Source organism: Lactuca saligna, chromosome 6, assembly GCF_052625555.1.
Source record: "Lactuca saligna cultivar CGN05327 chromosome 6, ASM5262555v1, whole genome shotgun sequence".
Taxonomy (NCBI): domain Eukaryota; kingdom Viridiplantae; phylum Streptophyta; class Magnoliopsida; order Asterales; family Asteraceae; genus Lactuca; species Lactuca saligna.
This window is the reverse complement of record NC_136422.1, coordinates 161,129,167-161,140,780: the sequence shown is the minus strand read 5'-3', so window position 1 is coordinate 161,140,780 and position 11,614 is coordinate 161,129,167. Positions and strand designations below refer to the sequence as shown.

At 36.3% G+C, this 11,614-nt stretch overlaps 1 protein-coding gene across 1 annotated transcript; it reads right to left on the bottom strand.

Annotated features, from left to right (window-relative positions):
- Positions 1–335: 335 nt before the first annotated feature.
- LOC145001824 (type I inositol polyphosphate 5-phosphatase 1-like) lies at positions 336–2,992 on the bottom strand. Its single transcript, XM_078961169.1, has 10 exons — positions 2,792–2,992; positions 2,453–2,600; positions 2,302–2,376; positions 2,119–2,191; positions 1,906–2,010; positions 1,397–1,832; positions 1,125–1,309; positions 929–1,037; positions 696–838; positions 336–598 (listed from the first exon to the last, which is right to left on the bottom strand). Exons 1-10 carry the CDS (start codon positions 2,897–2,899, stop codon positions 442–444), a joined length of 1,539 nt encoding a protein of 512 aa, XP_078817295.1. The 5' UTR covers positions 2,900–2,992; the 3' UTR covers positions 336–441.
- Positions 2,993–11,614: the final 8,622 nt, after the last annotated feature.

Here is an 11,614-nt window from a genome sequence, read left to right as displayed (position 1 = left end):
GATTTCAAAGGAGGCCAAATATTAGGCAGATGTCAGATCGACATCAAAATGATGGTGTTTCATTGTTTGGAGTTAGCTTACATAAAGTTTTTATGTATACATACGAGTCTTGCATTTTATGTCATAAAATTTGTATAAGAATATAACTATATTTCCCCTCTTTAGCTATTTAGTCATTTTATTATGCTTTTTTTTTTAATGAGAAACTCAAAGATTTATGTACATGTGTTAAAACCATTAACATATACACAAAACAAGAGTTAAATTAAGTTACTCAAAAACAATTTCATCAAACAATCCCTACACATGACAAAGATATCTAGGGCTAAATACAATAAATAACAACACACTTTCATTTATTTGTGTACTATATCATCTTGCTTCCATTTCTTTCTATTACAACATTTTATTTACAATTACTAAAAAAATTACTACTATTATTTACCAAATTACAGCCCTTTGTAATTTTCGTAGAGAGCAAACTTCAACCTCTATCATATACAACGCAGAAACTGGCCTATGATCAGAAACCCTAATCTCAGCCCTTTTATAGCCCACTTGCTTTATCCCCTTCCCATAACAAAGTATCCGATCACACCTACACCATTAATTTAAACCAATAACATTTAAAAAAAAAATTAACATATTTTCATATTATTCAAAGAAATTAATTATTAAGTTTCTAAATTTTATACCATGCTGGATTCCTCCTACCCCCTTTAGGATCCTCCCCATAATATTTCTCTGAATTTTGCTCGTATTTATAAGTTGGTGGAAAATTCAAATTTCCCTCTTTCCACCCCTCAAATACACCACCTTTTTTTAGCTCCCAACCAAGCTTTCACAAAATAAAATAAAACTTATTTATGGGTCCTAACAATATCGATTTATAAAGTAAATGAAAAAAAAAAAAAAAAAAAAAAATTACTTGATCACTCTCTAGCAACTTGGACAAGTCATTTTTGGAAATTAAGTCACATGTTTCATCGTATGGTAAATTGATACGATAATTAAGATCACCTAACCAAATTATTCGCCTGAAATTACAACAATTTAAAATTTATAAAAAAAAAATCATATTGACGTAATCAAATACGAGTATAATATAATTAGTAATTAATTACTCATGTTCCTTAATGCTCCTTGGAAGTGCGACTTTTGACATGGAATTAAAATTTGTTCTTTTATGTATTTCATCCACGTCAGCATTCCTCTTAATTGCATCAACTTCTCTCTCACCAGATGTTAAGTGAGTGCATACGAAACAAAAGTTCGTTTCATATATAGACATACTAACTGATATCGAACCCTAAAAGAAAAATAATAATAATAACAAATCATTTGAAAATTTTATAAAGGAATTCAGAAAAGAAAAGGAACAATACAAATTACAAACCTTGTTACCTATGTAGCCCATTACACCAACACCAACAGTTGACACGTGTACATTCTTGATGTGTTTCTTCAAGCTTCTACGAACCCAAATAGTAAGAAAAACACCAACCATTTGCTTGCTTATTATTCTAACATATTTTGATCTTTTTTTGTACATTATAGAGTCAAGATCTAGTTTTTCAACCCAATAATTACAATTTTGCCCTACTGGATCATTCTCACACTCTTCATCACTTTCTAGCATAAATTCATCTTCTATATTTGGAGGTTTTTTAAATCTTGATGGAGAAGAAGGGTTGCTATAGGATTTGAATTCAGTCTTTATAGGTTGAATTTTATTAAGAGTGTCACGAATGATGTTTTCCCATATCAAAATTGGATAATTATCTTCAGAACCAAAGATATTGCCAGCGTTTAAAGGTATGATTTCCTGAAAACTGCAAAAAAGGCATTGGATTTCATATACAATCAAAACTCAAAAGTATTGATAAAAGTCAAAGTGATACTTACCCAATTACATATATATCTGCAGGGTATTCAGTATCAAGCCAGTTTTTGATGTTTAAGTCTTCTGGTGGAAGTTCACCTCCAACATTCCAAGTATTAACAGATACTCTAACAGAATTAGAAGTTTTAAGGTGTCAAATTGTCGATAACATGATTAGATAAACAATCTGATGATAGCAGAAGCTATATGAGAGGAAAAGGAGAACCAGATAAAACCTGAGTTCCTTAGTGTCGATATATTGTGTTCTGAATGTCTCTGATTTTCGTCTTCTTGACCTGGGAAAAGCTCCTGATGTCAAAAGAGAAGCAACAAAGACAACAAATTGGAAGATCATAAAGGAAATGGTATCCACGTAGTTAAAATGTAAGTCCTAAAAGCAAAAATGGTATCTCTTTTACCAATTAAATCACTCTGAAAATCATCTCGTTTCTTATCATCGAGTCTGGATTCTTTCGGCCGATAACAAAACGCTTCTGTTAAAAGGAATCGCATCAATCAAACTTCAAACCCTAATTTTCAATTTGTGATAACGATTACGATCAAACTAACCTGTGTCAACGGAATCATGGATGCTGTCATCGGAATCGGCACTGTAATCTGAACAATTATCAGAAATATTGAGCCATTTGCGGACGACTACCCTCGGCCAGAACAACTGGAGACAGGAGTAACCCAGACATTTTTCAACCCAGCCTCTCTGCAGTTCTTCTCAAGTTACACAAAAATCGAAAGAATAACTATACAAGTAAATACAGGAAGATATCATCTACAGCCATCACAGATTAATATACCAAAATCCATCCAACACATCTTATTGCAGATAACGAGTTGTCTATGGATGAAAATCATGATTTATACCGCGATGGCTGTGGTTAAAGGTATAATTACCTCAGGAGATCGATTCCTTGAGCTTTGATGATCATGAAGGATCATGTTTTGATTTGATGAACCTCCAGTTGACGAAATTTTTTGAAATTTGAAGCGTATGAATGACATAAATAATTGATTGGCGTATACCTCCTGAGGGAGTTTGACTAAGCTTATTTGAAAAGGAAAATACCTCTTGAGGCGTTTGACTAAGCTTGTTTAATGTAGAAAATGAGACGTTAGTCTAATGTATTACGAATCTCTTTAATTAGTAGGGTTTGAAAAGAGGCAGTTTCAAAGCCAAACCAAACTGTAAATTGTATTGTTGGGTGCGGTTATCCAATGATTTGATTTTGCGATTTTTAAATGCAGGTTCGGTTTGTATTAGTGTGGTGTCGGTTTTAAACCAAGTCTAAAATTTGGTGGTATTTTTGATGTTTATGGGTGCCTTTTTTTTATACGGTGAAAACAATGAGAATGAATCTTAACTAGCTGTGTGTCTTTGTGTATGAGAGAGAAAGGGAGGGAGGACGACGTGGACAAGAGGTGAAGAGTTGAGGTGGATTTAATTTAACTTTTTTTAATTAAGTAAATGTTACATAGTATATGAAACCGGTAATGATAGATTATAAGGATCAAAAAAACAGGTCACTGACAACTTTATTCATTCATAAAGCACGAAAATAAATTAAGGGACTGAATCAACAAATTCAAAATACATTATTGGGCTAATGTGTCATTTTTCCTATTTAAAATGATAACTTAATTATCTGTAATGTCAGCAGATTCGGGTTAATCAATTAAGACATATTTAGCGTTAAAATTGATTTTTTGATAGAACATTATTTAGGATAAATAATATTAACCAAAGTTATACTGTATGCGACAATGGTTCCATACATATAAAAAACACTAAAATCCGACTTTGTATGAAGAAGTTATGCTTCTTCGAAGTTTCGCGATTAAACTGGCATGACTCTGCGTATCGTAAAAAGTGAATTTTCGATAGATTACTTTTTAACCTAAGTGATATGAACGAACGTCGTAGTATTCGAACAACCGAGAGCATGCATATAGAGAACGTCCAAATCTAACTTCATAAGAGGAAGTTATGATTTTTCGAAGTTTCAGCGCAACATTATATGGCTCAAAAACCGAAGTAGAGATCGGTTGATTGTTAGGAAAAAATAATCTAAAAGAGAGTTGAAGATCTTGTCCATATGGTTCTGTCAATATAAACACATCCGATAACGAATATCATATGAGAAAGTTATGAATTTATAACGGACTTTAACAGTCTAAGCCTGTTAAAAGTATAGCTTTAAAAATAAAGTCAAAATTAGCCAATGGAGTCTAAATAAAAGTTATAGATGTTGTTGAGAGCTTTCCAAGGATATAAAAAATGTCAAAAATGGAGCTCGTATGAAGAAGTTACGTCGTTTTAAAAAATATGAAAAATCGCACGCCGATAACGTGACACCACGAGAGGGCGCCATGTGGCATGGTCTGGAGTCACTTCCTCCGACAGACACATCGAAGTGGCCCTACAATAACACGACATGTGGATTCATAAGAGTGTGACACGTGTCACCTTCTAAAAGGGGCGAGGTGGACGAACGGCAACGTGACACGCGGTCGAAGCCTAATAGAGCCACCCAGGTCCTAGTGTGCGGTGTGCATACCTAGAGTGTGCGGTGTGCAAGGTTTTTCTTACCCATAAATAGTAGCTTTCATATGTGCTTTCACCTCTACACCCCTAGATGCTTTCTCTCTCGAGCGATCTTACCTTTTAAGCCATTTCTCTCTTGTTTCTAACTTGCGATGAAGCCTGTGACACCCCTGAGTACTCATTTGAGTAATAGCCTTTGAGTAGGAGATCCCGATTCAGTATTCCGCCTGCTTAGATTCCGTTTTTCATCAAGAACCTCTGTAAGTTAAGCTATACTTAGTTCATTTTAAGTGTAACTTTTAATTATAATCATAGTCGTTATTATGAATCTATAATTAAGGTTTATTAGTAATTCCAAGTCGTTATACTGATTGATATACTCATGGGAGTGATTTCTAGGTTGGATTTAGTGAGGCGTTGAAAGTGGGATTTCCAGAAAATATATTGTGTATACCAAACGGACCTACCTCCGATATAATCATACCTAGTTATTGCTTATTTTGATCTTGAAGTAGACGTTGGGATTGTTGAGGAATCTAAAACCTTAGAATAATAGTTCCATGAAGTATGAAATTAGACTAAGACTTAGCATTTTATACATCTAGGCCATATGGAAAAAGGTGTAAGGCGAAGATCTGCCCAATTCACCAACCACCAAACACTTTCTCAAGTGAGTACATAGTCCTTTTCATGAACATGATTTATGTAATATCCCAAAAATCAAGGTAAAATTTTTATTTTAAAATCCAACCAAAACCATACTTTTTTACAAAAAAATTGTTCTCAAAAGTGATAATCACAAAATCAGAGTATCCCAAAAATCCAAAATCATAAAAACGGGAAGGATATGCACGGTCACACATTTCCTTTTACCCGATCATCTGAAGTACCTGAAAACATGAAACTGAAAACCGTAAGCTAAATTTCAGTGAGTTTCCAAACCAAAGTACCACCACACAAACACATAACAACATATATACTTGGTCCACAGCTAACATACTGTATTACCCTTGAGTCTACAACATGAGTTTGGCTTGCCTTCTAGCCCACAACTCATGTCTCGCTTACCCCCGAGCCCACAACATAAGTATGGATTGCCTCTAAGGCCTACAACTTATGTCTGGCTTGCTCCCAGGTTCGTTGGCTTCCACACAAAGCAGTATCGCCTCAACCCAACCACACTATGTCGACATATACATAACTGATAACATATATCCAGTAAATAGATACTTATATAACCAATCAACAAACTAATAGGCAGATATACAAATCGTTATCGCACAACGATATCCTATGTACAAGGACTCAGTTCTAACAGATCTATACAACATAGCAACATCCTCTAAACCAGGATACATAACCCAGTCGGTCGGAATTAGTGCCTTTGACCCACAAGTATAGTGAGGAAAACTCACCTCTCAGTCTGAAAAAGATAGTTGAACAGGACACCGATCTAAATATTAGCTCTACCAGTCACCTATACATCAAATAGTGACTAAACTCAAATACAACTCAAAATACCCAAAATGTCCCTTGGTCAAAATTGGTCAAATCCTGGTCAAAGACAAAAGTCAAACGGGCCAACTGAGTACGCCCAACGTACGTGTCTATCAGCTCTCCTTTATAATAAGTTCTTAATCCATTAAGCCCCTTTGTCCAAAATCCAGATTTATTCCTCAAATGATGTTCTTAATCATAAAGTTTCCAACTTTATGGTCTTATATGGCTATTAAGGGCCCAATACCAAAACCCTAACTTAACACAAAGTTCTAACCATCAAAGAGCATGCATGGAGGGATATGAACAATAAAGATTCTATTTTTATCACTCTAGACACCCTAAAATGTCCAGAACGACAATTTATCTGGTCTAGAGTAGCTCATCCTCAAGTGGACCAAGGATATGGGACTAATAAGCACAAAACTCCACCTCTATTAAGATACAAAGGAATAACCATCAAGCTCAGAGCTTTATACCTCCAAATGAAGCTTGATGGCAAGGTACTTCTGGATCCAAAGTGCTTTACTCTTGTAAGATGGTCTCCTCTCTTTCTCCTTCCTTCAAGGACACCACAAAACAGACTTTCAAGCTCAAAATGCACACCTAAGAAAATAGGGTTTGATTGGGACGAAAATAAGGATGTAGGCTGATGAATGAAAGGGTCTCAATGAGTTAAGGATGTTTAAATAGGGTCCAAACTCTAAAAAATTGGGGTTTGAGTCTCTTCCACATACGCCCATCGTACCAAGCATACGCCATACGTACGTGATCAAATCCAGATTTTTCATTTAAATGCCATTTGTGACCAATTTTCAAATAATTCTCATACCAATGGTCAAAATGTAAATACTTAGAAATCAAGGGGTTACAATTTAATACACGTATAATTAAAGTATTGAATATCTGCTGGAAGTCATATGTGAATTATATGCTTATTGCCTAGATTATATGTTTATATATATATATATATATGTGTGTGTGTGTGTGTGTGTGTTGTGCAATGTGCGAACCAAATATGGTTCTATTTTATGTTAGGATTAAATAGATAACATCATATACTAGTATTAAAGGTAGCATTGCTGACAAGATAAAAGAATAATAATACGTAATGCTCTACAGAAATATAAATACACTAGAAATAAGTTAGTGTCACCCAAGAATAGAGTTTGTATTAAAAGTTGGCTGCATGCACTGTAATCTAGTCTAGGGATAAACTTGGACTCATGGAAGATACCTAGCTCAATTAAGTTTGATATTGCGTAGTCTCATTATTAGAATTTGCACAACCTAGGAACAGAGAGTAAAGTTTTGTTCCATGACATTATCAGGTATCGATATACAATAGCTCCGTATGGGATGACCAGAAATGGTGGGTCCCGATCAGGCAACTATTAAGGGTATGTCTGGTTATCCACATAGTAGGTGAACACACTTGATCATTATAGACGGTCTTATGAATTATGTTGCTAGTGGGAACTGATTACTCACAGACGTAGATGAATTGGAAAACCATATTCATCAAATACATTGATGGTGTAACATTCCATTTGAGTTTGAGTAATTAAATAATAAACCCTGTGTAACGCCCGCAGATCCGGGCTAGTTAATTTTGAGGCAATAAGTATCGAAAATGACTTTTCGACAAAAGATTATTTAGAATAAATAATCTTAACCAAGTTGTAGAATGTGTCTCAAGGTTTCCGTACATATAAAGAACGCCGAAATCCGATTTATAATGAAGAAGTTATGACCCGTCGAAGTTTTACGGCAAAACCGGCACGACACCGGGAAGCGTAAATAGTAAATTTATGTTGGAGCGACTTTTATCCTTAGAAATCTAAACTAAAGTTGTATTATATGTTAAAACAAGAACATACAAAAAAAGAACGCCCAAATCTGACTTCGTATGAGGAAGTTATGATTTTTCTAAGATTCGGCTTAGCAGTGCACGACCCGAAACTCGAATTTTAGTTCGAGCGGTTTTTGGCTTACGCGACCTAAATGAGAGTTGAAGATCTCATTAATAGGAACTGAACGGTAAAAATATAGATGAAAACGGAGTCCGTATGTAGGAGTTATGAATTCTTCGCGGTCATTTACCAGTCTAAACGCCTCCTACTGTTAAATTTGAGATCGGTCGAGAATTAGCTGATGGAGTCTAAATGAAAGTTGTAGATCTTGATTTTAAATATGCGTTGAAAAAAAGAATGTAAAAAACGGAGCTCGTATGCAAGAGTTAAGATTTTTCTAAGTTTGAAGGCTGATACGCGATAGGGGGTGACGTGGCACCACCAGAATTGGACACGTGGCACCACTAGAAGGCTGCCACATGCCCCAACTCGGCGAGTAGGTCCTCTTACTCGGCGATTCCATCAGGAATTCAGCCTATAAATAGAGGTTCCGGGTTCCCTCATTCTTCACACCTTCCCAAACTATTCTTTCTCTCTCTAGACTCTCTCTAGCCCCCAAACCCCCCCTAAAGCCTAGGTAAACCCCCTAGCACCCGAAGGAAGCCCCGAGGCTCCTGGAGTCCCGAGAAAAAGGGTCTTTCGGCTCAAAAACGCTGCTCCAGCAAAGCCCGGTTTTCGAGAAAACCCGCTGTAAGTGAGCTACGCCTACCCTATCTTTAGCATAGCTTATGTTTCGATATAGTAATGTTACTAGGACTTTAAAATAATTATTTGGGCTATTATTATGAGTTATATTGAGTGTTATTTAACGCTTATATAATAATAATAATAATAATAATAATAATAATAATAATAATAATAATAATAATAGCTAGACTATTAATTAGTCGCGGTTATCGTTAGACTAAACCCTAGTGGTGTTGATACTAGGGTTTATCGAAGGAAATTGTATTGAGAGTATCGAAGCGCTATCCGAGTGCTAAGTCACCACATTTCAAGTGAGTACATGGTCTCTTTCATCTTACACATAGATATGAAGTATTTATTATATAATTTACGTGTTGTGAGTGCATAATCCCTTTCATCTTACACATAGATATGAAGTATTTTATATAAACTACGTGCTATGTGTGCATATTATCTGAATACTTGCTGTCTATGCTGTATGAATGTTTTATACATGTTTTAAATGATTTAAACTGTATACGTATCTTATATATACGAATATGTTGGGTATGGCATGGGTAGATGAATAATGAGAGATAAAAGATGATGTGAGTAAACATTGGTAGCTATAGACTTAGTGCCTAATAAACATCGGCAGCTATGGACTTAGTGCCTATTGGACAAACACCGGTAGCTATGGATTTAGTACCTGTTAGGAATTGGTAGCTATGGACTTAGTACCTATTAGATAAATACTGGTAGCTATGGAATTAGTACACGATGAATAGACTATAGCAGCTATGGAATTAGTGCTTTATGAACGAACATTGGCAGCTATGGATTTAGTGTCAGTCCTATAACCATGGAAGTAAGGGACTTCGGAATAAACGAATGCAGGATAGATGACTCTTAGGATAAATCCTTAAGAGTAAAGAAGATAATGGGGATGGGTAATTGGGTTGACTGTTTGATTGTTTAAACATAATAATTATATTATTGTGGGTTGAAAACCCTATGTACTCACCAGGTTTCCCAACCTGACCCACTCAGTTATTTATATCACAGGTGTTGATATGAAGTCACATTACACTGAGAGATTTAAAGAGATGTAGATCACTAGTGTAAATAAATGTAAGTTCTGTTTATGGTTATGTTTCTGTATTAACGATGACATCCCAAACGTTTTAAAATGAATAAAATATGTTTCTTCGAAAATGTTTTAATAATGTATTTATCGTGTTTTTCCGGGAACAAATTCCGCAACATTTTTATTAAAAGAAGAACTCTGATTTTTATAAAGCATAAAAAAATCGGTCTTTTCTGGCCGTGAAAATGGGGATGTCACACCTTGAACCCCAAGATGTAAATTTATATTTTATATTATTTTATAGTAGCCCTAAAATCCATAATAATTAGCGGGGTGTTGGTTTTGGGGAGCCAAATAATATAATTTGGATTTTCGAGGGTTAAAGTGTAATTCTGAGATTTATTTTGTAAAGATTTTCAAAAGTCAGGGGGTGTTTGGTAAAATATTGGACTTAATATGAAAGAATTTTTAGAGGCAAGGGCTAAAGGGTAAATGAAAAAGATCTTGAAGGGAGGGGTTGAACTTGGAAAAGGGACTAAAGTTTGGAAGGAACACGGGACTTAAACCCGTCACTCCTTCCCTCCCATTTTTGGTTACATGTAACCCTAAACCTAACATTACTATTGCAGCCGCCAAATTGGAGTGCCCTCAACCGCTGCCACCTTGTTGTAACCGATCGCCGCCCTACCATCTACAGCCTTGACCTCGGACGCCACCACCATAACCTTTTTGCCGGAGACGTTGTGTGCAACCGGAGAACCGCCGAGACTGGTGAAGCAAGATATGTTTGCCGTTGTGCAGGTCGTGACCGAGAGGGAAGCTCTCGGTAAGTATAGTCGTCACCCACCTTCGTTCTTTTCTATGGTTTAATGTCGTGCATGTCGTATGTTGTCGTTGGTGGCTTTTGGTCGTCGTTTCTGTGTTTCCGATGTCGTCAACAAACTTGTCGGTGGCTGAGAATGGTGGTTATGTGTCGTGTGCACGCTTATGTTGTTGTTGGAACCCGTGAAATGTGTGGAGGAGCTGTTATGTCGGCCCGAGATGAGGCGAACCACCATAGCAGCCAATCATGGTGGCTGCCGCCAATTTTTCTTCCTTCTACCACCATCATCCACCGAGAGAGGTGGTTGCGTGTATGTGAAATGGTGTTATGTGTGTATTTATTTCAATTGAGGTTGTTTTTAGGTGTTGTATGGCCAGAAAATCCGAGGAAACCCACCACCACCACCGTGAGGTGGTAGTTGTCGCCTTCTGCCGCCACCGACCGTCGTGTTGGGTGGTGGTGTGCATAGTGAGATTGGATTTCTAGTTTAGATGCTTGGACATATTTAGTCTGAAATTATAACCACCACCACGAGGTGGTGCCTGCCGTCGTTGACCACCACTACCCAAGGTGGTAGTGGGTGGTGCCCGACCTAATGAAACCCTAGTTAACCTAATGAAACCCTAATTGATCTAAAATCCTAACCGTTTGACTAAGTGGCATGTGCTTTGGCTAGAAAGCCTAATTAGGGTTTAGAAAACGCTAATATCATGAAACCCTAATTTTGGAATTATCGGGACCCGCATCGAGACTATTTATTAGAGTTAGAATATTAAATAATAATCCTTTGCATTTAACTTAATGTAGTATTGGAATTAATGGATTAAGTCCTTAATGGGTTAAGTGTTCTTACTTAACCCCAATCGTCATTTTATGTGAAAGCCCTAATTTTGTTGGACTTTGAGTTGGACCCTCCTTTTGGGCTTAGGTGTTTGGGTTCTTTTTGGGCCATATAAGAACATGTATATGGATAAGATATGTTGGGTTTGTGCCCAATTTGGAAAATTGGGCCATATATTAGGCCTTTATTTATTATTTGGCTTTTGGCCCTCCAGAGTTTGGGTTTGAGCCTTGGTTTTAGACCAAGTTCGGTTAGGGGTAAACTAGTCTCCTTACGCTAAGTGTGGATTTATGGTTATGTATTGGAACCCAATTATTAATTGGGTGTTGTTTTTATATTGACAGTTTA

Bases quoted from the DNA above. Each gene is read 5' to 3' on its own strand.
- LOC145001824 (XM_078961169.1), bottom strand. From the start codon at position 2,899: ATGTCATTCATACGCTTCAAATTTCAAAAAATTTCGTCAACTGGAGGT. The intron at 1,310-1,396 runs GTTTGTAATTTG...TTTTTCTTTTAG, and splicing joins TGGGCTACATAGGTAACAAG to GGTTCGATATCAGTTAGTAT. The intron at 599-695 runs GTATAAAATTTA...TTAATGGTGTAG, and splicing joins GGTAGGAGGAATCCAGCATG to GTGTGATCGGATACTTTGTT.